At 44.8% G+C, this 22,963-nt stretch overlaps 1 protein-coding gene across 1 annotated transcript in view; it reads right to left on the reverse strand.

Moving 5' to 3' along the window:
- Positions 1–4,814: 4,814 nt before the first annotated feature.
- Positions 4,815–22,963, reverse strand: part of EFNB1 (ephrin B1) — a 58,366-nt gene continuing 40,217 nt past the window's right edge. Inside the window, exons 2-5 of the mRNA XM_066580989.1 lie at positions 20,904–21,181; positions 10,588–10,680; positions 10,139–10,270; positions 4,815–8,690 (exon numbers count right to left, since the gene is read on the reverse strand). Of these exons, the coding sequence (XP_066437086.1) occupies positions 8,299–8,690; positions 10,139–10,270; positions 10,588–10,680; positions 20,904–21,181 (895 nt within the window). The 3' untranslated portion in view covers positions 4,815–8,298. The remainder of the gene's footprint in view (positions 8,691–10,138; positions 10,271–10,587; positions 10,681–20,903; positions 21,182–22,963) is intronic.

Below are 22,963 nucleotides of genomic sequence, written 5' to 3' on the forward strand. Positions count from 1 at the left end.
TATGGACTTGAATTTACCTTCCAAAGACATTCCTTTAAATGGAATGCCCATACTTTTCATGAAACATCTGGACATGGGATGTATCTGGGGTTGCAGCTCATCCCAGCTAGAGACTGAGGCTTATCCGCAATACAGCACATGGAACACAAGCGCATTGTTTCTAGGAGAGCGAGAATCGTTGGGTCTAAATGCATGAACATCGTTCTGCGCTCAATTCTAGTTTTCCACAATTGAGCAATGAACTCTTATCAGCGGTGCAGGCTGTTATCACAGTTGGCAGCGCTGATAAGATTCTTTCAGTTTGTGTCCCGCTGGTAGTCACAGCGGGTGGCGAGCTGTATGCGCAGAGAACAATGCAGCAGTTTGCTTAAAACAGCTGTACTGTTCGTAGAGCTCTGCCTGCATATCTCTTTAGTAGCTACTTAGTTACTATAGACTAGACAAAGATTATAGAGCGTGCAGAAAGTCAAAATCATCATAAGAAGCCCTTCACAGACTAGACTAACAAAGAGAAATTTTTTTTTATTAGAATATGTTAAAAAAAAACAAAAAAAAAAAACACACCACACCCCCACACAGGCTTGATGACCAAGGCGTGGTGCCCCTATAGATTGTAGTGGGCCTCACCACCCCAGCATGCCCAGACCATCAAGGCCAGAGGCGCAGCTACTTTTTTATTTTATACACTGACAACATCTCAGGGGGGGGGGGGGGGGTTCTCTAGATGGAGATATTAGTTATAGGTGTCAGCCTCATTAGCAGGCTTATTTAAGGATTGTCCTGGCAGCCATCAAATAAGTTTTTTTCACCACCTTCTTTACCCAGTTTCCGGGACTCAGTAATGACAATACACTACTGTATTGGTGCTTCGTACAGATCTTGCCTCCAATTGGGTGATTGAACCTTTTTTCATCCCCGCTGTATTCTTATAACAGCGGGACCCTCAGACTTGAATCTCCAATTGAGACTTTCAGTGGTAGCAATCTTACTCTGTCTCTGCAACTTAAGCTCTTGTAACTCCTGAGGATCCTCCCCATCGGTGGTGAAACGCGTAGAGCTGGAAGGGCCGTCATATACAGCTGATGGAATTAGACATGTTTATCTATTCATTTTAACTACTGAGTTGAGTTAAAGGGGTTGTCCCGCGGCAGCAAGTGGGGTTATACACTTCTGTATGGCCATATTAATGCACTTTGTAATATACATCGTGCATTATGAGCCATACAGAAGTTATTCACTTACCTGCTCCGCTGCTGGCGTCCCCGTCTCCATGGATCCGTCTAATTCTGATGTCTTCTTGCTTTTTTTAGAGGCGCTTGCGCTGTGCGGTCTTCTCCCCTTCTGCTCTGTCCGGCACGAGCGGCGTTCTGGCTCCGCCCCCTTCTACGCGTCATCGCGTAGCTCCGCCCCGTCACGTGTGCCGATTCCAGCCAATCAGAAGGCTGGAATCGGCAATGGACCGCACAGAGCCCACGGAGCACCATGGTAAAGGACCCGCGGTGCATCGTGGGTGAAGATCCTGGCGGCCATCTTGGTGAAGGAAGAAGAAAGACGTCGCAGAGCGGGGATTCGGGTAAGTAATATGTATTTTTTATTTTTTTTTAAAACATTCCTTGGGGTTGTCCTGCGCCGAACGGGGGGGCCTATGGAAAAAAAAAAAAAAACCCCGTTTCGGCGCGAGACAACCCCTTTAAATCAATAATATATTTGGTGTCTACATTGGGGACACTTGTTAAGTAGTGGGCTACCTCCATCCTAACCCACTTCACTAGGTCATTTTTCTATGACCAGTATTGAGGGATGACCATTCTCCCTTTAGGTATGTGTCTGAGTGTTATGTATTGTTCATTCGGTTGCTGGGGTGGTGAGGCCCACTACACTCTATATGGGCACCACGCCTTAGTCATCAAGCCTTAGTGTGTGTTTCTTAAACATTCTTCCAATAAAAAAAGATTTTTTTTCTAATTCTAGTCTGTGAAAGACTATAAAAAGATGATGGCTCAAAACGGGTCACTCAGAACTGTCATTTGAGTGATTTTTGAGCGATCATCTTTCAGTGTAAATGGGGTCTTAAAGACTTTCTAAAATCGACCTCCTTGATTTTACTCATTTATATAGTGTAGACATTCCACACCACCAATTGTCATCCCCTTTATTGACAAATGCCATTGATATTACTTTGAAAGATTAGCCTACATACTACGTATATCCCTACTATACCAAATCCCATTAACATCTCACTTCCATGAGCAAAACATTGGTTACAAATATGGGTTGTCCAGGCTTTCGAGATGACCAAGAGCAACCAAAACTCAACTAGTCTACAAGTAGGTTCAATCCAACGATACCAATATAACCTTCCCACTGGCTTGGACCGCAGTTTAAGCATTCGTGAGTAGTCACATTGACTGGCTTATTCTATTGAAATTGTAGATACATCATACGTAACTGTATATTCCAAGTATTGACTGTGTCACAAGTGACTAGGGCTCATCTAGCTTATTTCAACCAAGCAGTGTTCTTCAGGAAAATCTGATGTAGTGTCAACCAAGTGAGAAATAAGAATTTTGACGAGTCCATTTCCATAGGAAAAAAACTTTATTTAACAATATATCAGGATTCCAACATAGCTCCAGGGATCTGGAGTTCCAGGCATTAAACGTGGACATGGGGTGAAGTTTAAACAGCAGGGCAAATGTATTCAACAGGAAAACAAAAAGAAAATAATTCAATTTCAGGTGAGGCATGAAGAATATAAAATAGAGTGCCTGAGGAATGGAGAAGCAAACAGAAGTGTTATCGGAGGAAGTGGATTACAGTGAGAACTGAATGTGTGCACGGAAAGCTCTTCCCTAAGTGTGATGGAATTGAACCCTGCCTCCCACACCAGGCGATATGAGTCAAGCGGTCCTGACGGAGAGGCCTCGGACATGAAATGGCGTGCATAGCAGGGTGGAGCCACAAGCTCCGTCCGAGAATCCAGGGTTTACAAGGCACGGTCCAAAAAAGTAAAAACAAAAATAAAGTATCTTTATAAAAAGTGTTTATCCTACCATTGTTTAACTGTGTCCTATTCTGTAGTACTGGTGACTCGGCAAAGCCAAAAAGGGGGTATATAGGGGAGAGAGAGACAGACAGCAAGGATATTACAAGGATGCTGGGAAGTTGTGCACCTTCCATTGCCTGAGAGATGCAGCAAGTATTCGGTGGATACATTACAAACAGTCTTGCCCTGATCTTAACCCTTATCTGAACACACGCACATGTATACACACACATTTAAAAAAAAAACTAAATTGGGGACAGGGAACCGACTGTGCAGTCCGCCTTACTCTAGAGGAATACGATTACATATTAATCCCTTGCAGACTTCAGAAAAGAGGTTGTGGCTTAACTGTATTACATGATTAAAACCTTTGGAAGTTTAGATTATTATGTCGGTTTTCAAAGAGTTATTGCTTAGGATATTTTTTGTTAACCCTTTCCAGACCATTACATACAGCAACCCTCTAAAAGAAATATATAGAGTGTCATCCATCAATTATGAAATTCCCATCTATCCAACAGCCTGCAAGTACAGTCAGATGACAGATGACGTAATGCAAGACTATTCGACTGAAGCTATACAGGGACTTGTTCAAGGTGACCGACTGTGTAGGGTACAGTCCTACAGTCCACTGAAATGCAGAAAGATGGTGGAAAGATGTGACGTTAAGAGACTCCGGTCCCAGGAAGAACGTTTATCCAAGAACCAGAGAGCAAGGTTACTGGATGAACTCTTTGCGGTGCTCTGTGGGTTCCTAGGCCCATCTTCAGGTCTTTACAGATGGCTCTACCATTTTTTTCTTAGACTACCCGAATACACATTGTGCATGGTAGGGTCTTAGACTTCTCCTCCACTACAACTGTTCTTCCATTGGCTAGCACAGCCCATATGAGCAGCGCTGGCCAAATCAGAGAGCCGTGTTGAGAGTCTTAAGATATTAGATAGCAAGAAACTAGTGACTGGGTGTTGCAAAAGGAGTTCAGCAGATATTACTTTCCGCCCTGTGGTTCTAGATCAAATTCCATCCTTGGGACTGGAGACTTCCTTTAATACATCTATTGCAAGGAGTCTAGTCAGTCAGTGCCAAATCCCATGCAGTAGTTACGAGGGCTAAAACCGTGAGTTGACCCTATTGCTTAGAGGTCTTAAAGTAGCGCCAATCTTGACATGCGGAGTGAAGCAGTTGAAGGATCTCTCTAAACAGAACCATAGGAGTCATTTACAGATAGATAAGACATTACATAATACAGCTACAACATTGAAGCCCAAACTGGGAAGAACCTGAAGATGAACCTCTAGCAGAGCCAAATATTAGGTAAGGTCCTTCAACGAAGGCTGGCCATTCGTCTATATAAAGTATATGTTGAAACCACTAAATTACATATGGCCACCTTAAGTACAAGAGCCCAAGGTTCTACCACAACCTATGTATAAATGACTCCCAAGGTCTTGCAGGCTTTGGATCCAGATAATTCATTCTCATTGATATTTTAAAAATACAGGCCGGAAGAAGATGAACCCGTCAAGTGTTGTCCAAGTTCTAGTCTTCAGTAGGGAGGTCAACCAGCATTACTAATGTAAGGGTTAATATGACCGGTTTGAGATTAACACCACATTTTGGTGGATTTCCTCTGCTGTTATTGAGAACAGTCTGCCTTATTCTCACGTAATACGACCAAAGCCGCTTCTTATCCTGTGAATACATTGTTAGGGTGACTTATGGATGCTTTGATGATGTGAATAGATATGCATTGGATTTATCTTTAAAAAAAAAAACCAAACAAAAAAACCCTAATTTTTTCTTCTTTTTACTAAGAAAACGAATGAAAATAAATTTGGAGTTTATACAAAAACAGCTTTACAATTTTCTCAAAAAACACATTATTTACAAAAAATATCAAAGTTAATCTCTTAAGGTACAGAAGGAAAATCAATTTGAAAAAAAAAAATTATAAAAAAAAAAAGGTGCTAATAAATTTAAAATTTCACCTTTTTTTAAATTTTCACATATGTACATGGTTGCTTAGAGCGGGAAGAGAATTTTAAACAGTGGGGAGGCTCACATATGAAAGAAATCAAAAAGAACATTGCGTCATGTTTTGAGAAGTTCAGTCGCCAAACCATGAAGTGCTTCGTAGAATGGAGACTGCATTTATATATATTTATATGAAATCGATAAGCCAAAAAGTTATTTAGAATCTGGGACTGCTCTTCACCTAGATAATGTACAGGAGCAATCTCGAAAAAAAAAAAAGGAATACTGAAAAAGGGGTCTAGAATGTAAATGAATACATATGTACAGAGCTTAAAAATAAAGTCGATAGAGTGCTGAACTTTAAAGAACTTACGTTGGGTGTTCAAACTTATTTTTGCACCTTTAACCTGCTCAGCAAAACCCAGCAGGTTCCACTCAGAAGGGAAAAAAAATTAGAAAAACCTAAAAATCTTCGCATCGAACATTGCTTGATGCAAACATGAGGTGGAGGGTTGAGTGTACGGTGCTTTTTTAGATTCTATTTTAAGGCCTTTTTCCTTGTCCCTAGAGACCGAGTGTCTCATAGTCCCTCTCCAGCAGACAGACAGCTGCTGCCTTAGCATACAAGCCCTTAATCTGCTCAGTACAAAAAGGACACCAGATCCAACTCTGCATAGAATGTAAAATAGGGCACGGGAGCTGCCCGGGGATTGGGGGGGCGAAGTATAGGGAGATGTGCTGGAGGCGCCACTAGCAAGGCAGGTAGTTATGGCAAGAGGTATGCAGCGAACCCTGCACTTCATGTGCTGCTCTGGGCAGTTGGGTGAAAATGCCGACACCGAGAAAGCATACAACGGCCAACAAAATGCAATGCAACAATGGTCTGGATGTTACCGGAGTGAATGAGTATACAGATAAGCTACGGGGAGTTGGCTCCGACCTGCTCTAGTGAAGTTGGCATGTCCTGACTGCTATGCCAACAAGCGAGGAGAAAACCCTTCCACCACAACAGGATTTACAACGAGGTGTGTCAAGCGTGGAGGAGTGAACAAGTATATGCATGTGTCAGTGTACAAAAGTGTGTGCGTGTGTAAAACCTCTGCAAATAGCAAGGAGCACTAATAGGTTGAGGAATAAGGCAGCGGAGTCTTCGTATGTTGGCCAAAAATTAGTATATATTATGAAACGAAGGTATAAGGAACAAACCCATGAGGTGGTGGGGATGTAGAGAAGAGATCGGTTGGAAAGGTTTGGAGTTGTGAAAGAATAATGCTAGATGCAGGGACAGAAGTGGCCAAGAGCTGAAGTAATGCAGGACAACCATTGGCAAACCTACGTAGATGGTACTGGAAAGAGTAAGCCAAGTGGACAGGTATGGCGTGAGCACGAGAAGTGTGGTAGTACATGGAAAACCTTTAAATAAATAGAAGTGGTGGTCTAATATATGTATATGTTCCATAGATTTCATACTGTGGGACTGTACTCTACAAAGTGTGCCCTCTCCGAGGCTACAAGTATCAGGACAAAGTGCGCAACCCAACTTCTTCTGCTTACAGGGGGGGGGGGGGAGGTCCAAGTAGTGTAACGGCCCTGAAAAAGTTCACGCTTCCAAAAGGATCACACCAAATGATAACCTTTACACAAATACAATCTGGATGGATACACCATCAGCACCGTATAGCAGGTTGGCACCTCGAATCTGCAATTCTATCCATGAAGGCGAAAACAAACCCAGAAATGTATCCAAGATCCGGCAACTTTAGCTACTAGGAAGGTCTTTCGAGCCTAAATCTTTGCAGATGTGAATACCAAAAACTGACTTTTCTAACATTTTGCGAATGACGTTTTTGTAGACTGGAGACATATGTACTATGAAGCTGAACAGCATATGGGATTGTGGTACAGATAGAATGAATCTATAGCAGAAATGCTATTAGGAGGCCACTGAAGGAACTATCTAGGTCACCACAGTTGGTATTTGCACCCCCAGTGGTTGCTGCCTTATGCTACAGCAACATGCAAGTTCCTGAGTGAACGTAACAGGTGTGTAAGGGTCTTCTGGTAAAGCAATAGTTGGCTTGTCATTAACTATTCTGGTTAAAGAATGACGAAAAAGAGGGCATCGGTAATAAGGTAGCAAAATGCAAATGCATGTTAGTAATAAATGTGGCAATTCAGAACAGAGCCCTCCTTAAGTCACTCGCGGCCACATTACACAATTTGATGTACATCACCAATGTCAGTTCTACCATCTCTAGGAAACCCCTACTCACCGAGAACATCCGGGATTAGGCTCAATTAGGGGAAAAAAAATAAAATAAAGCAATTACAGAGCATACAATTTCGAACGACTCCGCATTGGGTATAGCTCTCGAATAGTCATCCCCAATATTTTTCTGTGTAGGCGATTGCTGCATAATGACATTAAAAAAAAAAGTTGTCACATCCATGCGATACCAGTTTGGCGCCCACAGATTTAGCGAATTGCATTGTATTTTGTATTAAGACGGGTGGGCAGTAATGGAGATGTAACCTACTGAAGGAAGTGTGCAATTAAGTGCATATGTGTGACACAGGTAGCTCGTGGAGTGTGTACACCAGTGCACAGGTAGTGTGTGCATGCGCGACTGAATGGGTACAGCTCACCCAGGGTATAGTGAGTAAGCCAGGGCGAGTCTAGACTGGTAAAAAAAAAAATATGACGCAGAATTGTACCACTCAGAAACTGAACACAGACCATAGGATGGACGCATGTCGGCGCCCCGGGCAGAGCCTGCCATCTCTGTGCCCTACAGCATGAGCACATACATGTCTAGACTTTCATTCATAACCAGGCACAGTTACATGTAACATCAGGGCATCCAGCGCAGTGTTACGTAGGTTAAGCGTATGTCGACCCCCTCTACCGTCACGATATAGGACATTGCTTTGCGGAATACTGAAGTCACAGCCATCAATACTACCTGCATCATTGTGCCTCCACTACGAGAATGGTGGAAGACAGTTCAGACTTGCCCTTGCATGTCAAGTACGGGTTTGACCACTGCAGGTGTGCAAAGTGCAGACAGGAGCATATCCAAACCACCCTCCCCTGGACAGGAAAGGGAGCAGAACAATGGGGCAAACTATATAAAAATACCTAACATAGGGAAAAGTTAGTCTTATTGCTCTGTCTCCCAGAGTCCCGTAATGCAGAGTGACCTTTGGCCTGTGCTCCTGGTGCTTGATTTAGTCATCCCACTGATGGGGAAGCAGGATGGAGTTGTCACAGTTCATCTCAGACCTTGTAATAAATGTTTGCGGGGCTTTGAGGTGGCATCTCTTGTACAATGTATACAGGGTGTCCATAATCCCCGCTCACCTTCTCGTAGTGTGGGCAGTAATTGTTCTCTGTAGTCCGCAGCGGGATGATGATGTCACTTGGCTCAGTGCCAGCATTTCCACTGCATTTAGGGCTAGCCAATGTGCTAAGGGATAGGGCAGCTGCCCGTTGCTGCGTATGCTTGCGGTGTCGTTTTCGGATCTTGATAAGCAAAACTACTAGGAAGATGATGATGAGAATAAAGATGACGCATCCTGCACCGATGGCGGCAAAAACAGCCACTTTAGAGCTGAAGAAGCTGTCAACGCCCCCTCCGGAGGAAGGCGGATCAGCCTGGTTCACAGTATCTGAAAACACAAGGAGGGTGTCATGAGAAAAAGACTAAGGGAAAAAACCCCACACAACACCCGACTCAAGATCTAGTAGACTTTACAAGACATTTAATACAGACACAGTAAATTGCCAATACAAGTTTAACACATTTTCACTGAAAAAAAAACCCCAAAAACCTTTCATCTTTCTTTGTAGTAGAATCTATAAAACAAAATTACTAGTGGAATCATAAAAATCCTTCATGCCACAAAAACGTAAGACGACCCTATGAAACCAGGGACAAGATCTATCTGGGGGAATTTATATTACTTGGTGCCCTCCTTAGTCCCATACTGCTGCCGACCAGCCTGTTCCTGGGGCCCTTCTTCATTCTTCCAAGTCGGCCATGGCACTCCTGTCATATCTACCAAGAACATATGTGACTAGGTTCAATGGAAAAGTGTTGTTTTTGGACTGGCCAGTGAGCAGCATGTAATGTCCTAGGCCTCATGTCCACTGGATAAATCTATGATCTGCGCCCATAGGGATGCATTGGTCACCCGCAGGTAAGTAAATACCTGTGGATGTCAATTTCCCTGCCACGCGGATTGCGTGTGCGGGAAAACACCCACAGCATGCCCCATTTTAGTGCGGGTCTCCCGCAGGCTTCCATAGAAGCCTATGGAAGCCATCCGGATCCGCGGTACACCCGCAGCTGAATTTCTGCTCTCCGGCGCAGGAGAGCAGGAGTTACAAAAAAAAAAAAACAAAAGTGCACGGCGCCGGCGTACCGAGCACATCCGCCGGGCAGAAGCAAAGAAGATCCGGCCGCGATGGACGGAAACCCGCAGTGTCCGGACAGGTGAGTTAATTCAATTTTCAGGCCTTATGTCCGCGGGAAAGGAGAGACCCGCTGTGGGATTCTGCATGGAGAATTCGCACGGGCCCGAATTTCCTAGTGGACACGAGGCCTTAAAGTACCAATGAGCACTGGTGGTAGTCTAACAGTCATGGCCATCTTGAAAAAATAAAATATGGTCCCAAAAACAGGAAGACCTACAACAGCATGATGAGGTTAAAAAACAAACAAACAAACAAAAAAAAACCACACAAGGCAATACAACTTCCTTTTGGTTCCTGATTGGACAAAGTTTTCTCCCAGGACTAAAGGGTCACTTTAATGGAGCAATTAGGATGTCATGGAAGCCCAAAGAGAAGGGTTTAACAAGACCAAAGCTAAAAAAGGCTGAGCACATTTGTACGATAGACTTTGTTACAAGTTTAACAACTTTCTTTACACGCTCCACCAATAAATTAAGAGGATCTGCTTGCAGACACATCTCCAGTGTGTAAAGTGAACCTTCCATACGCTCTGACCTCAGCATCCCATCAATGTCCAGCTATCACTTCATGCTTAATAGGAATGGGACCCAGGAGTTTCTCCGTGTATTGGCCAATTCTACAAGGTCACATTTTCTCTCACCTGGCTTTCCATGGTCTTCTCCTCCAAACGCATTATTATTCCATGGTCCCGGCGTTGCCATCTTTCCAGTATTATCTGCTTCTTTGCCTGGCCGGCTAGTGGTGACTTGCTCTGGTAATACTGTATTTGGGTCTGTAATTAAGATTTTAGACCATGAAATACTTTTGCCATTAATATACCAGAGGAAATTTTACATCGGTAACACAAGTTGAACATTGTAGTCAAACACCATATGGTGGAGATCTACTGAATGCTCCACAACTCTTACAAGCAACGGCCAACCATGGGGTTTTCACTGGTAAGAGTAAACTTTCCTACTAAGCATTTGTATTTTTATTTTAAGATGTAACCACCACTAGGATGGCAGACCACAGCGGTGCTAAGTCTCACAAAAAGCTATAATTTAGACTTAAGCTCCTCGCCAAAAGAACATAAGTTGCTTCTTATACCTTGTCCGACCTTCATGATGATCTTCATGGATCGTGACTGGCATACCCCTCCTTCCCGATTCTCGAGACCCTGTAGCGTTCCATTGGAAGTAGCTGCGGTGTGAAAAGAGAAAAGTGTTAAAATGGCCATCATGACTTACTGAAATTAAATCACCATAGTCTTTAACCTTAAAGGGATTTTACCATATTTGAACGTTCTCTATCCACAAGAAAGGGAATCCGATTCAGATCATTGGGAGTATGATCACTGGGACCCCAATGACAAGACAGAACTCCAGCATGTTCTTAGGTGCACCACAAGAGATAAGAAAGTTGAAGGGCTTGCCCATCTCCTGTGGACCCATTAAAGCAAACATAGGGACGGTCTACCTAGGCAAACCAGACTGATGCGCCAGTTTTAGAATGCACCAGAGCCCCATTCTGAGGCTTGGTAGGGGTCCCAATGGTCATACCCCCATGATCAACAAGGATGAAGGGGAAAAGGAGGCTGGGTATAACCCATAAGCAAACTATGCACTTAACTACTGGATGTCTCCCCCAGGGCCAGCAGTTCTGGCCAACAGGCTCCTGCTGTGTTCACATGGAAGCTACAGCTAGTCACTGGCCTTAGCGGTCATGACAAGCACATGACTGCTGAAGCCAGCGTTCAGCTTTAGTCCTGAACGAACGACATAACTGCTGCGCTCGGTTCGGGCATATAACCAGCGATTGGTGCACAGTTTGTAATTTTGTGCCACCCTAGCCACTTTGTGACCGATCGCCCCTTTAAGTATCTCTTGAGGTCTACTTGGTTTCATCTAGTTTATCTGGCAGCTTGCGGTTCTACAGCAGTAAAATCAGGAAAAGAAAAAAAATAAATAAAAATAGATCATTGTGCTTTGTAAACCCTTCAACTAATAGTAAGTCCCTTTGGAGTGGATGAAGACCAACGCAGGAGATGACGTATAATGTGCGCCACCAGATACAACCCACTGAACTGGATTCATTACTAACTGTGAAGACTCATGTACTCCTGGGACTTATTACTGGATAGGAGTAGGAAGAAGTCACAAGACCCTCCAAGTGCCTGCAGGCCTGGGAAGAGCCCAGACTTACCCAACATTGGGAGGAGTCGGCTCATCCACATCAAAGGGGATATTACAGAGTCTGAACAGCTTCTACAATAAAGCCATTTATCCAGCAGCAAGTTTCATTCCTTCAGCTCTTTATGGATAAAATGCCACAATATTTAGCTAGTTGCCCCCATTTAAACATCTTATAAGACCAGTATCACCGCCATGTTCATGCATAGGACGTGACCGCTGTATGAAGCCGGGGAGCATGATGGGAGATCTCACTAGGGAGAAAAAGTGCAGCAAAATACACCGATCTGCACACAAAAACGTTGCATTAAGGCGCGTGTAGTTGCACTTATGCCCATGTGAAGCTGCCCTGAGCGCCGCACCCCACTGGTTTCCCATGTGAAGACGCCAACAAAACATTACAGTTCATAACCAGGCAAACCATCGTGCATACGCTCCTTTAGGCCGGCTGCACACAGGTGCTCACCTGGCATCTGCGCGTACCTGCCATTTTTTTTTATCTTGTGTGGTGCAGATGCTCCGCACAGCGAGCCCATCCAAGTAACGAACTGCACTCCGCTGCATTGATTTTAGTACATAGGTCACATTGAAAAGAGCAAAAAAAAAAAAGAAAAAAAAAAAAATTATATATATATATATATATATATATATATAATTTTTTTTTATTCCAAAAGCATCTTCACCGGGCCAACAATGGCAGCTCCTGTAAAAACAAGCCGTGCTGCCCTAGGGCGTCTTCACACAAGCGTGCCGCCCGCATGAGACAGTTGTGCAGCAAGTACGCACTGACATTGCGTACTTGCTGCGTACCGCCTATAGTCATGCACTATTTTGGCATGCATGCGTGCAAAGATAGAACATGCTGCCATCTTTATTCTGCGTGTATTTTGCACAATGTGTGAACATTAGAGATGAGCGAACGTACTCGTTTCGAGTAATTATTCGATCGAGCACCGCGATTTTCGAGTACTTCCGTACTCAGGTGAAAAGATTTCGGGGGAGGCGTGGCGGAGCGGGGGGGGGGGGGTAGCCCTCTCTTTCCCCCTGTCCCCCCCACTCCCCGCTGCAACCCCCCACTCACCCACGGCGCCCCCCGAATCTTTTCGCCCGAGTATGGAAGTACTCGAAAATCGCGGCGCTCGGGCGAAAAAGGGCGTGGCCGAGTAGGTTCGCTCATCTCTAGTGAACATCATGGGAGACTGGCAGATTGGTAGAACGTATCACAGGCACACAAGCTGTGAAGGAGCTCCTGGTGCCCACCAGTATCCGCACACTTTAGAGGTCTTCTGTAGACATATGAAGTCCAAGCAGAAACGTGGTGCATTCAGGATTGTAGTTACAACTGCAGTTTTGGCGTGGTTTTATAATGCACCCCAAGGGCCGGCCCACAGGGAACGTCGTTTGCTATGGATCTGCAGTGGATATTGCGCAGCACATCTGCAGTATGTGAAGCAGAATTTGTTAGGGATAGTGAGACAGATCTGCAGCAGATTGCACCCCTTCAATTAGAGAGGTGGGATCTGCTGCGGGTTTTGAAGCGGATTGTTGCAGAGGTGCTGCGGAATGTTCACTACCTACAATCCGCAGCGAATTCCGTCCGGTGTGGATCTACGCCACACCTTCTAAAAAACACCAAAGTGACTGGTAAGCAATCAACAGAAGGAGAAGGCCTGTCTGGGATACATCTGAGCACTAACAGCTGGTGAAGCCCGAGTTGGGCATGACCGATCCAGCGCTGGTCACCGACCACAGAGGGGAGGGTGATGGACACCGATTTCTCTACGGCCCAGAGCAGGACCGTGCTCGCCCGACATGTAGTAACCGCTTAAGGCTGCCGGAGTTCATGCTTGCGCTTCGCTTTGTTTTCCTGCTCCGTCATAGGAGCACCGGATTTGTCTGGCGAGGAAAAACAACCAGCACCAAATGGTTCCCACTGACCATAATGGGTCCGCCCCGCTTCCATCCTACCCTCCAGCTTTCTCTCGAAGACTAAGAAGTGTGCCGCACCACGATGTCTAGGATTTTGGCCCAAATCTGCGCTATAGGCTCCGAATGAAACCTCCAGTACAGAAGCGAACCTAACCTTATGCCTTGTTTACACGCAACGGTAGTCCAATTGAGTCAACGAATGGACAAGCAAGAATCGTGAAGTTCTCGCTTGTTCAGTTTCGGCCGGGCATAGAAAGCAGCACCGGCTCAGGCACTTTTCATGCCATTTAAACACTCAAGTGTGTTTCACATAGGAATGTGGGTCAGGAACGGTATCTTTTCTCCTTAGGGAGAGCACCTAGAAGGCGAGTGAGGAGACTTACAGGGCCATTCATGCTCCTCTGGGTAATATGCAAATAAGGGAGATCGAACAATACCTTTTCAGCGCCACCTACTGGAAGGCAGCATTCCTGCAAGTATAAAGAGTCTAACATTGACAAGCCTTGTAATATGCAAATTAGGGAGATGGAACAATACTTCTGCAGTGCCACCTATTGGCGTCATTGGTCAGTATTCCACATTTTGCATCAAGTGGCAGAGGACCGCACAATTCTTGTTGAGACCTACAGGCTGCCCGAGCGCGAATGAGCTGGTGATAACGTTATCAGCACGTTCCATCAAATAAATGAGAATCGTGCAAAAGGGCCATTACTTCGGCAAAGCTGTGAAATGAGATTAACGAATAAAGGAAAAAAAAAATGCCATGACCCTTGCCATGTCTCGGAAAAACTAGAATTGTGCCCACAAGCAACCAGAAAGTCTTCTACAACAGCTTGAAAAACAAAAGCTGAACCTACGGCCGGCTACTACGGTCCTTTAGCTATGTAGATAAAGTCAAGCTACAAAAAAGTGATGTGATGAATGCCTTGAATATAGGTACATTACTTATGTCAGCCGCCATGTTCCCCTAGGCTGCATGTGAAGTCATGTGACCACAGCGAATATACAAGTTAGTCTCAGATGCAGAAGCGGCAGGTCAGTGCATCAACATGTGCTGAGCTGTTAGAAGCCGGGCCATCCAGGCGTGCAGAGGGTTAACGGAGTGTCTCCTCCCAATCTCTGCAGGATTTTCCCCACACAGGAAATTAAACCTCGGTCCCAGTCTGGGAAGCAGGATCATGGGGTTTGGAGAAAGAAAAGAAATATAAAGCATCGGAAGGCTCCAGGCAAAACCAGCGAGCCCATGGATGGAGGATTATTAGCAGCGGGAGCAGAATAAGCAGTGGACCTCCCTAAAGTCCGATGCTTCTGTTTTTGTTCTATGTGCAAATGGGAAACATTCCCGAATGAGAGAAGTCAGAAAGAAAAAAAAGAAAAAAGTTGCGGTTGAACATTTTTAAAAAAGTTCACCCTTTCAAATGTGCTAAGACAGCAAGAATAAAGCAAGCTTTACACGGAAACTTTTCTGGCTGCTGAAAACCCCCCCAAAATTACTACCAGAATTGGGCCGATTACCACCACCATCTTACACGTGCCGCCATATTTGACGAAAACTTGTTAACCGCTCACTGCTAGAAGGGGCATGTCTTGCAAACGTCAGGTGGGTGCACAGGGCATTGCCAAAATTGATGTATTAGGTGCATCTTAGAAAGACTTCGAAACTTTTCAGAAAAACTTCTGCTCATTCACTAGCTTGTGTCATTTCTGTAATCTACAGTACTTTCATTAATAAGTCATGTTTGAAGTGGCTGCCACTAGGGGTTCTCCCTTCTAGTTCCTCTGCAATACACAGTTGGATACAGAGCTTCTGTATTAACAAGGACATAGAAACGTTTCCTTAGCAAATGGTAGGAGGAACCATCTTCACAAGGAAACTTCCGTGCACTCAGACGGCAGGCTGAAAGATCTACAGAGACTTAATCTCTGCCTCCCCTGCATGTGTGTGTATCCACCATTGGGCTAGAATGCCTGAATCGTCCTGGCCTTCTAACACTGCCTCCCTGCTGATTGGACTACAGACACTGCAATGCAGCATAGGAAGACAGGGTAAGGAAGTACAGGACAGTGAACTACTGGCAAAATGCTAAGCGTGTTACATGCCTCCTGACAGTGGATTGGAAACAGAAATATGAGGAAGATCACCTGAAAAAAAACACAAAAAAAAAACCTTACAGAGAAGAAGCAGCGAACAGAAGCAAATGGATGGATAAGGAGAATCTGGTATATACATTTTAGAAAACTTGAAAACTCAGGTACGCTTTCAAGTCTCAATTGTCATGAAGACCCCGATGTATGAAGGTTAGAAGGGGGTAAATGTATTAACATTTGCTAACAATACATTCAAAGTGGAAATAAAGGAAAAAAGGTGTCCAAGTGCTAATCCCAGTAGTCATTGCTGCAGCTTTGTAGTCGCATAAAACAAACTTGGAGTGTGCAGGCTAGTTCCTGGGAGACCCCACAGTCAGCGCCAGCCTCTGATCAGAGGTGCCCTCGCAGCTCTATAGTCGCACATGGCAGTTCTCTTCACAGTACAGCTTCAACCCAAGCCCCAAATAAGGAAAGGCAAACCCCGATGGAATGAAAGTTATTTTTCACCCTCCTTTCCACAGAAACACAATGTGAGGTCTGCAGAGGGAGAGGGTAAAGGGGGTCATACAACACAAGAATGACTGGAGGCACTATGAATAGAAGCATTTCTGCGCACAGCTACTGGAAAGTGGTGAAGGAGAAGACGACTGGACCAGCGGGAGCCGGAGACAGAAAATGCATTTTTTTTAAATGAGTGCCGATCTACAAAATTCACTAAATTACATGCTCTACAGTAGTCGTGTAGACTGCGGTGGTGGCATTGGGGTCACGCTGTCCATGCAGGGTCTTGACGACTTCCTCGGGCACAGTACATGCCATTTTGCAGGTCAATGCTTCATTTCACAGGACTCTACAACACTCCTCTGTGTTCTCACAGAAAGGCTGGTGAGATAAGAGTATGGAATCCAGAAAGGTGATCTTCTGGACAAAGAAGGCCATTCCAGAGGAACACAAAGCACTCAAGATAAGGCCTATACATGATGGAAACCAGACGAGGAGAAAGGAGGAACAGGGATTCAATTTAAAGGGCTTTGATAGATCTGATACAATGATGCTGCTGACCATTCATCATAAGATACAGCTGAGCCAAGCATATAAACCATCTTTTAAGGGTTTCCTAGGAGTCACATATCGAGGACCTATCCTTAGAATAGTATCTAGTCGGAGGGGGTTCCAAGCAGCGACCCTAATTATCAGCGGTGTGAAGAGGCCGCAGCACTTGGGTCAGTGCCACGGCCTCGTCACGGCATACCAGGCATAGTGCAATGTGTTTTGTAGCAGCGGTGCCTCGTATAGCAGCCAATTCCATTCACTTGAATATGACTCAGCTGCTGGCAGGTCACATGGCAAGTCAATGGAAAAGTTACTGGCCCGAGAAGAAGCTGTGGTAGTGCTGCGTTCTCTTCAAACAGCTGATCAGTGGTAGACCCCCCCTTCCCGATCAGATATTGATGACCTATCCTAAACATAGGTAATCAATAGTGGATTTAACCACTTCAAGACCACCAATCACCTATAAATGGCCTGCGGTCCTAAATTGTGTATGGAGCGAGCTTGGGAGCCAAATCTACTCCATACTCATCGGCTATCAGCAGTTTGCAAGTTCGGCAACTGTCGGTTAACTCCGATCATGGCAGTTAACCGTTTAGATGCCACGTTCAAAGCTGATCACATGTCTAGACAGTGAGCTACAGGGGGAGACTCCTTCCCGCACCCCATTGGTACACCTCTGCAGCGTGATCAGGGAGTGCCGATGGGCTAGCATGGTAGCCCACTGAAGGCCCCCAGGTCAGCCATGCGTAGATGCCCATCAAGCCCTGCTCATGGCAGTGCTTGAAAGGCAACACTAAAAATTGCTATATACTGCAATACTGAAGTACTGTAGTCTATAGTACAAGTGAACAGATGATTGCAAGTTCCAGTTCCCTAAATAAATAGTGAAAAAAAAAATAAATAAATAAAAGTTACAGCTCTAGGAGGACAGGGAGAAAAAAAAAAAGTTGAAAATAAAAATGGTTAAGCTCAATAGTCTATATGAGAGGATCCTCAGGAGTCTGAAACCTATCAAACTATGTGGGTGACTTAATAGTGGTCAAATGGTTATACATAATCAAATTCAGTAATGCCAATGACCTGCCCCAACCCTACCCAACCCATTGTGTTGATACGACTTGTCCTCAAAGATGATTTCAAAAAGGTTTTCTGGTACTTAAAAATAAATACTATTATTGTTACCATTAATAAATAATTTACAGGCTTAAAAATGAGAAAAAAAAATATATGAATCCTCACTTACTCCAGTGGGTCGCTGCTCCCTACCGCTAGGAACCGAGAAGCAGCTGGTCCCATGCCATACATTGTGTAAATGACTGCTGAGCCAATCACAGGCTTCAGCAAGCTAAAAAGAATCACTGCTGAAGCCTTGGTTGGCTGAACGGACATTTGTACAATGTACAGCGTGTGACCGCTTGCTGGATTTTGAGCGGCAGAGACCAGGGCTTCTGCATGGAGTAGGAGATTACTTTTTTTTCGTCTTTATTCTACACTATTTTATGGCTGCATATTTTTTTAACCCCTGAAATGCCCCTTTACGGCCCCCATACATAACTGAAAAAGTAATCCAAACTCGCCGAATCCAACAGAATCGGCTTACTGCTGCATGCGGACCTCCTGACTCTTCCACTATCGATGTTACGAAGGATATGAACACCTGATCCGTCTCGGCAGTGGTTTTCTCCATGGAGAACACATGGACGCTCAGCGGAACCAAGTGGTCACATTAGAGGATGGGGGGACAGATAGCTGTTGAATACTCTTGAAGGTGCAGCATACGAGTACTTTTACTCAGTCCCCTAAAACTATACAAGTCTCACAAGTGCGGGGAAAACAAAGCAAGAGACTCAACACGGCGACTCGGGGCGTGCAGGAACACTAGAGCCGAGTCCAAAACCTAGAGAAGTGTAGACCGAGCATAATGCGGGAAAGGAAGACCAGGTATGACAAGTTAGGAAGTCGACACCTTAGACCCGATACCTACAGTATTTGCTGGACACAAATCACCTGCCAGCTGGGGGCAGAACACTTCCAGATGTGGACGGCTGTGAAGGATATCTCCCATACTCACAGCCGCCAACCAGTGCCACGGGCTGGGAATGATATGACAAAGAAATACAGGGAGGACACACATATGGGGGGGGGGGGGGGGTCAAAGTCTGGTAAGAAAGTAATTTTATAGAGAAACGCAGGATGTGACAAGAACAAAGCAAGAGCACATCTGATGACAGCAACAGTTCCCGGCCTTCTGTGTCCACCCATCTAGAAGAACAACAAGAAGCAGTAGGGAAAAAGAAACCTAAAGCAAACCTGCTCCCCTTAGCCCTGCTGGGGCACGCACCAGGCAGATTGTGCCAAGACTTGCCATGCTCTGAGCTCTGCCTACCAGCAGTAAGACTGGCATGGCTGGCTCAGTTTCTATTCATAAGCAGAGGTAGCCCAAATCAAGTATTGGCACCCATTTCTTGAGTTGGCCAATGTGTCGGACGCAGGGAACGCCTCCTTAAGGGTTCTTTCCGTAACTCACTGTAGTAAGAAAATACACAGCCAATGCTTATTAATACAGCGACTGATGGGCAAAAATCACATCAACCACGGAATGAAAAGCAGCACGGCCCGAGAACACTGGCAAATCTGTCAGAGCCCAGAAGTCAGAGGAATCGTTATCGGAAGTCAATGATATTCGTTCAGTATAAACATGCGCCAATGACTGAATGACAAAAATTATTGTTCATTTTTCGCATGTTGTTCATTTTATGCTGGCATAAAAAAAAAAAGTCGTTGGTTTGTTCACTTATCGTTCGGTGTAAACCGCGCTCATTCAGTCCCTCATTCACGTATACAGGGAATGTGAAAAACTGAACGCTTCTGAAGGACTTTTCTTTTGAACGAGCCAACAATGTATCTGCCTGTATAAACAGGCTGCTCGAGCGAACAAGCTGACGTAATTCGCACGTTCGAACAATAGGCTAGTCTAGAGGGAAAAAAAAGGCGCCTTAACGTGAATGGCAAAGACTGTTTTTAAGTTAGATGTGGCTTATGCCCTTTTACACAAGACCACTCTCAACTGCTAGTTTGCACTCGTTCAGCCCGTTTAGACAGGCAGATAATTGCTCACTTCTCGCTCAGCGTTTGACATTCCTATGTTAGGCGCTGAGCGTTTAGACAACGTTTATCGCACATTTTCATCCAAATTCTGAGCAACAATCGTTGCGTGTAAATGGGCCATTACTTTGACTGTTGCAAATTACCTTGATAACCCAACTACAAGGGTCAATTTTTACACTACGGTGTCCACTTTGTGTCTTTTCAGTGTCAAGAAGAGACCATGAAGGATCAGGCATCACCAAGGCCGGCTGCTCACAACCGGATTTGCATTGCGGAATCTGGAGTGGGCAGCAAATACCCTGCATAGAATGCTATGGAAAAGCGCTTTTTCCTGCACATGAGCGTCAATAAATAACGTTTTTCTGCTCTGAGAGAAAAAAATACGCAACATGCTTAGGCAGAAAGTAGTTTGGAGGTAGCTTGGGTTACAGTAGCTACAATCTCCCATGAAATGGATCACTGTATGAAAATGCATTAAGATATAGGAGATTTGACACAACTCCGTATTAAAACAAAAATATATATATACACACACACACATCTTGTGGCAAAAAGAAATTACAGTGACAAATAAATCCACCTTTCCTTCAGTTCTCACAGTCCAAGGAATACAATTACTACTGCGAGGAGAGGGGGAAAGAGTTTACAATTATTAGACAGCCCTGGGCTGCAATAAACCTTCCTATGACCCTAAACTCCAGAAACCCCTCTACTTAACAGGCCACAAGTCCCAGTAATGGGAATGCTTGAGATGCGCTCATACTGCTGTGCCTGCAGATTTCATACCCAACGCACTTTAATTGCCAGAAAACACTAACTAAAGAAAGCAAAACCTCAAAACTTTTTTTCTTTTTTGGTAGCTTTGTAGATCTGGAGCTTCTGTGCCTGCGGCCCTCTGGTCACGGCTTCCACGTAGGGGATACTTATCCACATTTAAAAAAAAAAAAACCCCACTCATTTAACAAAACGTGCCGATAGAACACCGTGGTCGGTACTTGTACATTAATCCGGCCCCAGGACCAAGCTGGTGGCTTCCTGGTGGATGCAATGACTTACACGTAATATAATAGTCCAGGTTTCTTCGGAACTCCAGGCCCATGTAGTTTGGACTAAACTCCTGGAACTTGATGGTGAAACGAAATTCCTTTTCGGGTTGGTTGCAGGTGACCAAGACGTTGGGATCCATAACTGTACTGCAGGACTCCGCTTGCTCCCGGCGCACCATGTACAACTTGTAATATTCATAAGGCCGCGATTCCTCCCCCTTGGGGCAAATAATGTCCAAACGGTCTCCAATCTCCGGGTATAAAACTAAGCCTTTTCCAGGTAGAAACCTGTAGGAGGAAAAAAATAAAACCCATTAGAAATAGATTTATGGCAGTTTCTTCAGCAAGCATCCTGTAATTTCCATCTGTCACCATCCAACCACACCTTCATTACACCTTTCACCTTGCATGTTCATTAGACGTCTCACCACCCAACCTTGAGCATCTTGTAACTCATACAAGGAAGGGAAGGGGCAGAGCCAAGAAACTTCCAAGATCAAATCAAATACGTAATGGGAACATCGAGTGCCTGCAGCAAGGAAGTAGGAGCAAGGAGCCCAAGAGCCAAGCCACTGATGTAGTTTAAAATTGGGTTTGGCATTTGGCTATCACCCAACATGAACAAAACCTGCGGGGAAGAATGGGTGTGTACATGCTACAGTTTTACAGGCAGCTGCCATCACACAAAGTATTCGCAAGACACCCTTCTTGCTCCTCCAAGTAGGTCAGGTAAAGAAAGAAGACATATTACAAGGACGAACGTCGATCAACCTCATCTACCTGAAGATATATAAAGCCTAAAAAAAACAAATTGAGTCGTCGGAATGTCATCTGAGAAAAACAAATGAGTTTTCGGAGAAGAATGACTGAAGGGTGTCTCGAGTCTCAGGTGGCCAAGCCTATAGGTACAGACATGTGAGTCACGGGAGTCTGTCTGAACCCCCGGGGCTGCTTGATAAAGGCGATATCAGCCCAATCTAACAATTTGTACACCTGTAAAGAACTTCCAAGAATTTATCATAACTTTTATCATAAGCCTGGGAGGAGCTGCGGTAGCAGAAACCAGAAAAACCTCCAAAAAAGTACAGACGTTATTAAGGACAAGGCTGCCAGCAATGTGCAGCACATCAGGAGACCTGTTTGTCAAGCCTCTCCTAGTACAAAGGAAGGAAAATAATGAGAATTATGGGCCTCACTTATCAAATCCGCCTTTAAAACCTAGAACGATTATCGGTGAAGCAAAAACAAAAAAAAAAATCCTCGGATTGTGCGAATGTGAGCGACCATTAAGTGTAAGCATGACCAACGTTTGAAGGCAAATGGTAATGGTGCTTGTTTCGTGTGAACGGCGATCGTTCCAATTGTTTACATTTACGGCTACAATGAGCGAACAAAGTTTAAACGACCTGCCTGTATCAAACGGCCGGATGAGCGAACCCATCTTTCGCTCGTGCTAACCATTTCTCGCTCTGTGTAAAAGGAGTCCACGATTATCCTCGTTGCCCACAGTGCCGCTTTGGATCTTTCCACAGGCCCATTCATCATTGCATTCTGAGCATGCTTGGAGCATAGAAAAACAGAAACCGGGACTGTAGTATTGGGGCAGCGACCGCTGGCAGCTATCCCTCCCACTCCTGGCCGGCTGTACTCCACCTCTCTCCATGCCTGGTTTCGTTGTTTGCAACGCTCCGAGCATGCCCAGAACACAATGATGAACATGCCCCATAGCACCATCTTAAGGCTGGCTTCACACGGGCGCTAAAAATAGTGCGAGATGTGCTTTTTTTTGGATGTACGAACATGAACCCCATTCTTTTGAATGCGTTCATACATGAGGGGGAAACACATTGTGGCAAGTTCTATCTGGCTACGTGATCTCGCATTGCAGCCCCATTGTTTGCAATGGGGGAAGTGCACAATTCTCTGCCGCGGCTGTGATGTCCGCAGCCTTAGAAATGAAAGCAGACCGGTGAGGATCTCACACTAGAAGGTCCTGATAGATGAGGCCTTCAAGTGATGCCTTTATCAATAATCCCTTTTAATGGTGATAAAGTGCAATAAAGGTTCTCT

This window comes from Eleutherodactylus coqui, chromosome 10, assembly GCF_035609145.1.
Source record: "Eleutherodactylus coqui strain aEleCoq1 chromosome 10, aEleCoq1.hap1, whole genome shotgun sequence".
Lineage (NCBI taxonomy): Eukaryota > Metazoa > Chordata > Amphibia > Anura > Eleutherodactylidae > Eleutherodactylus > Eleutherodactylus coqui.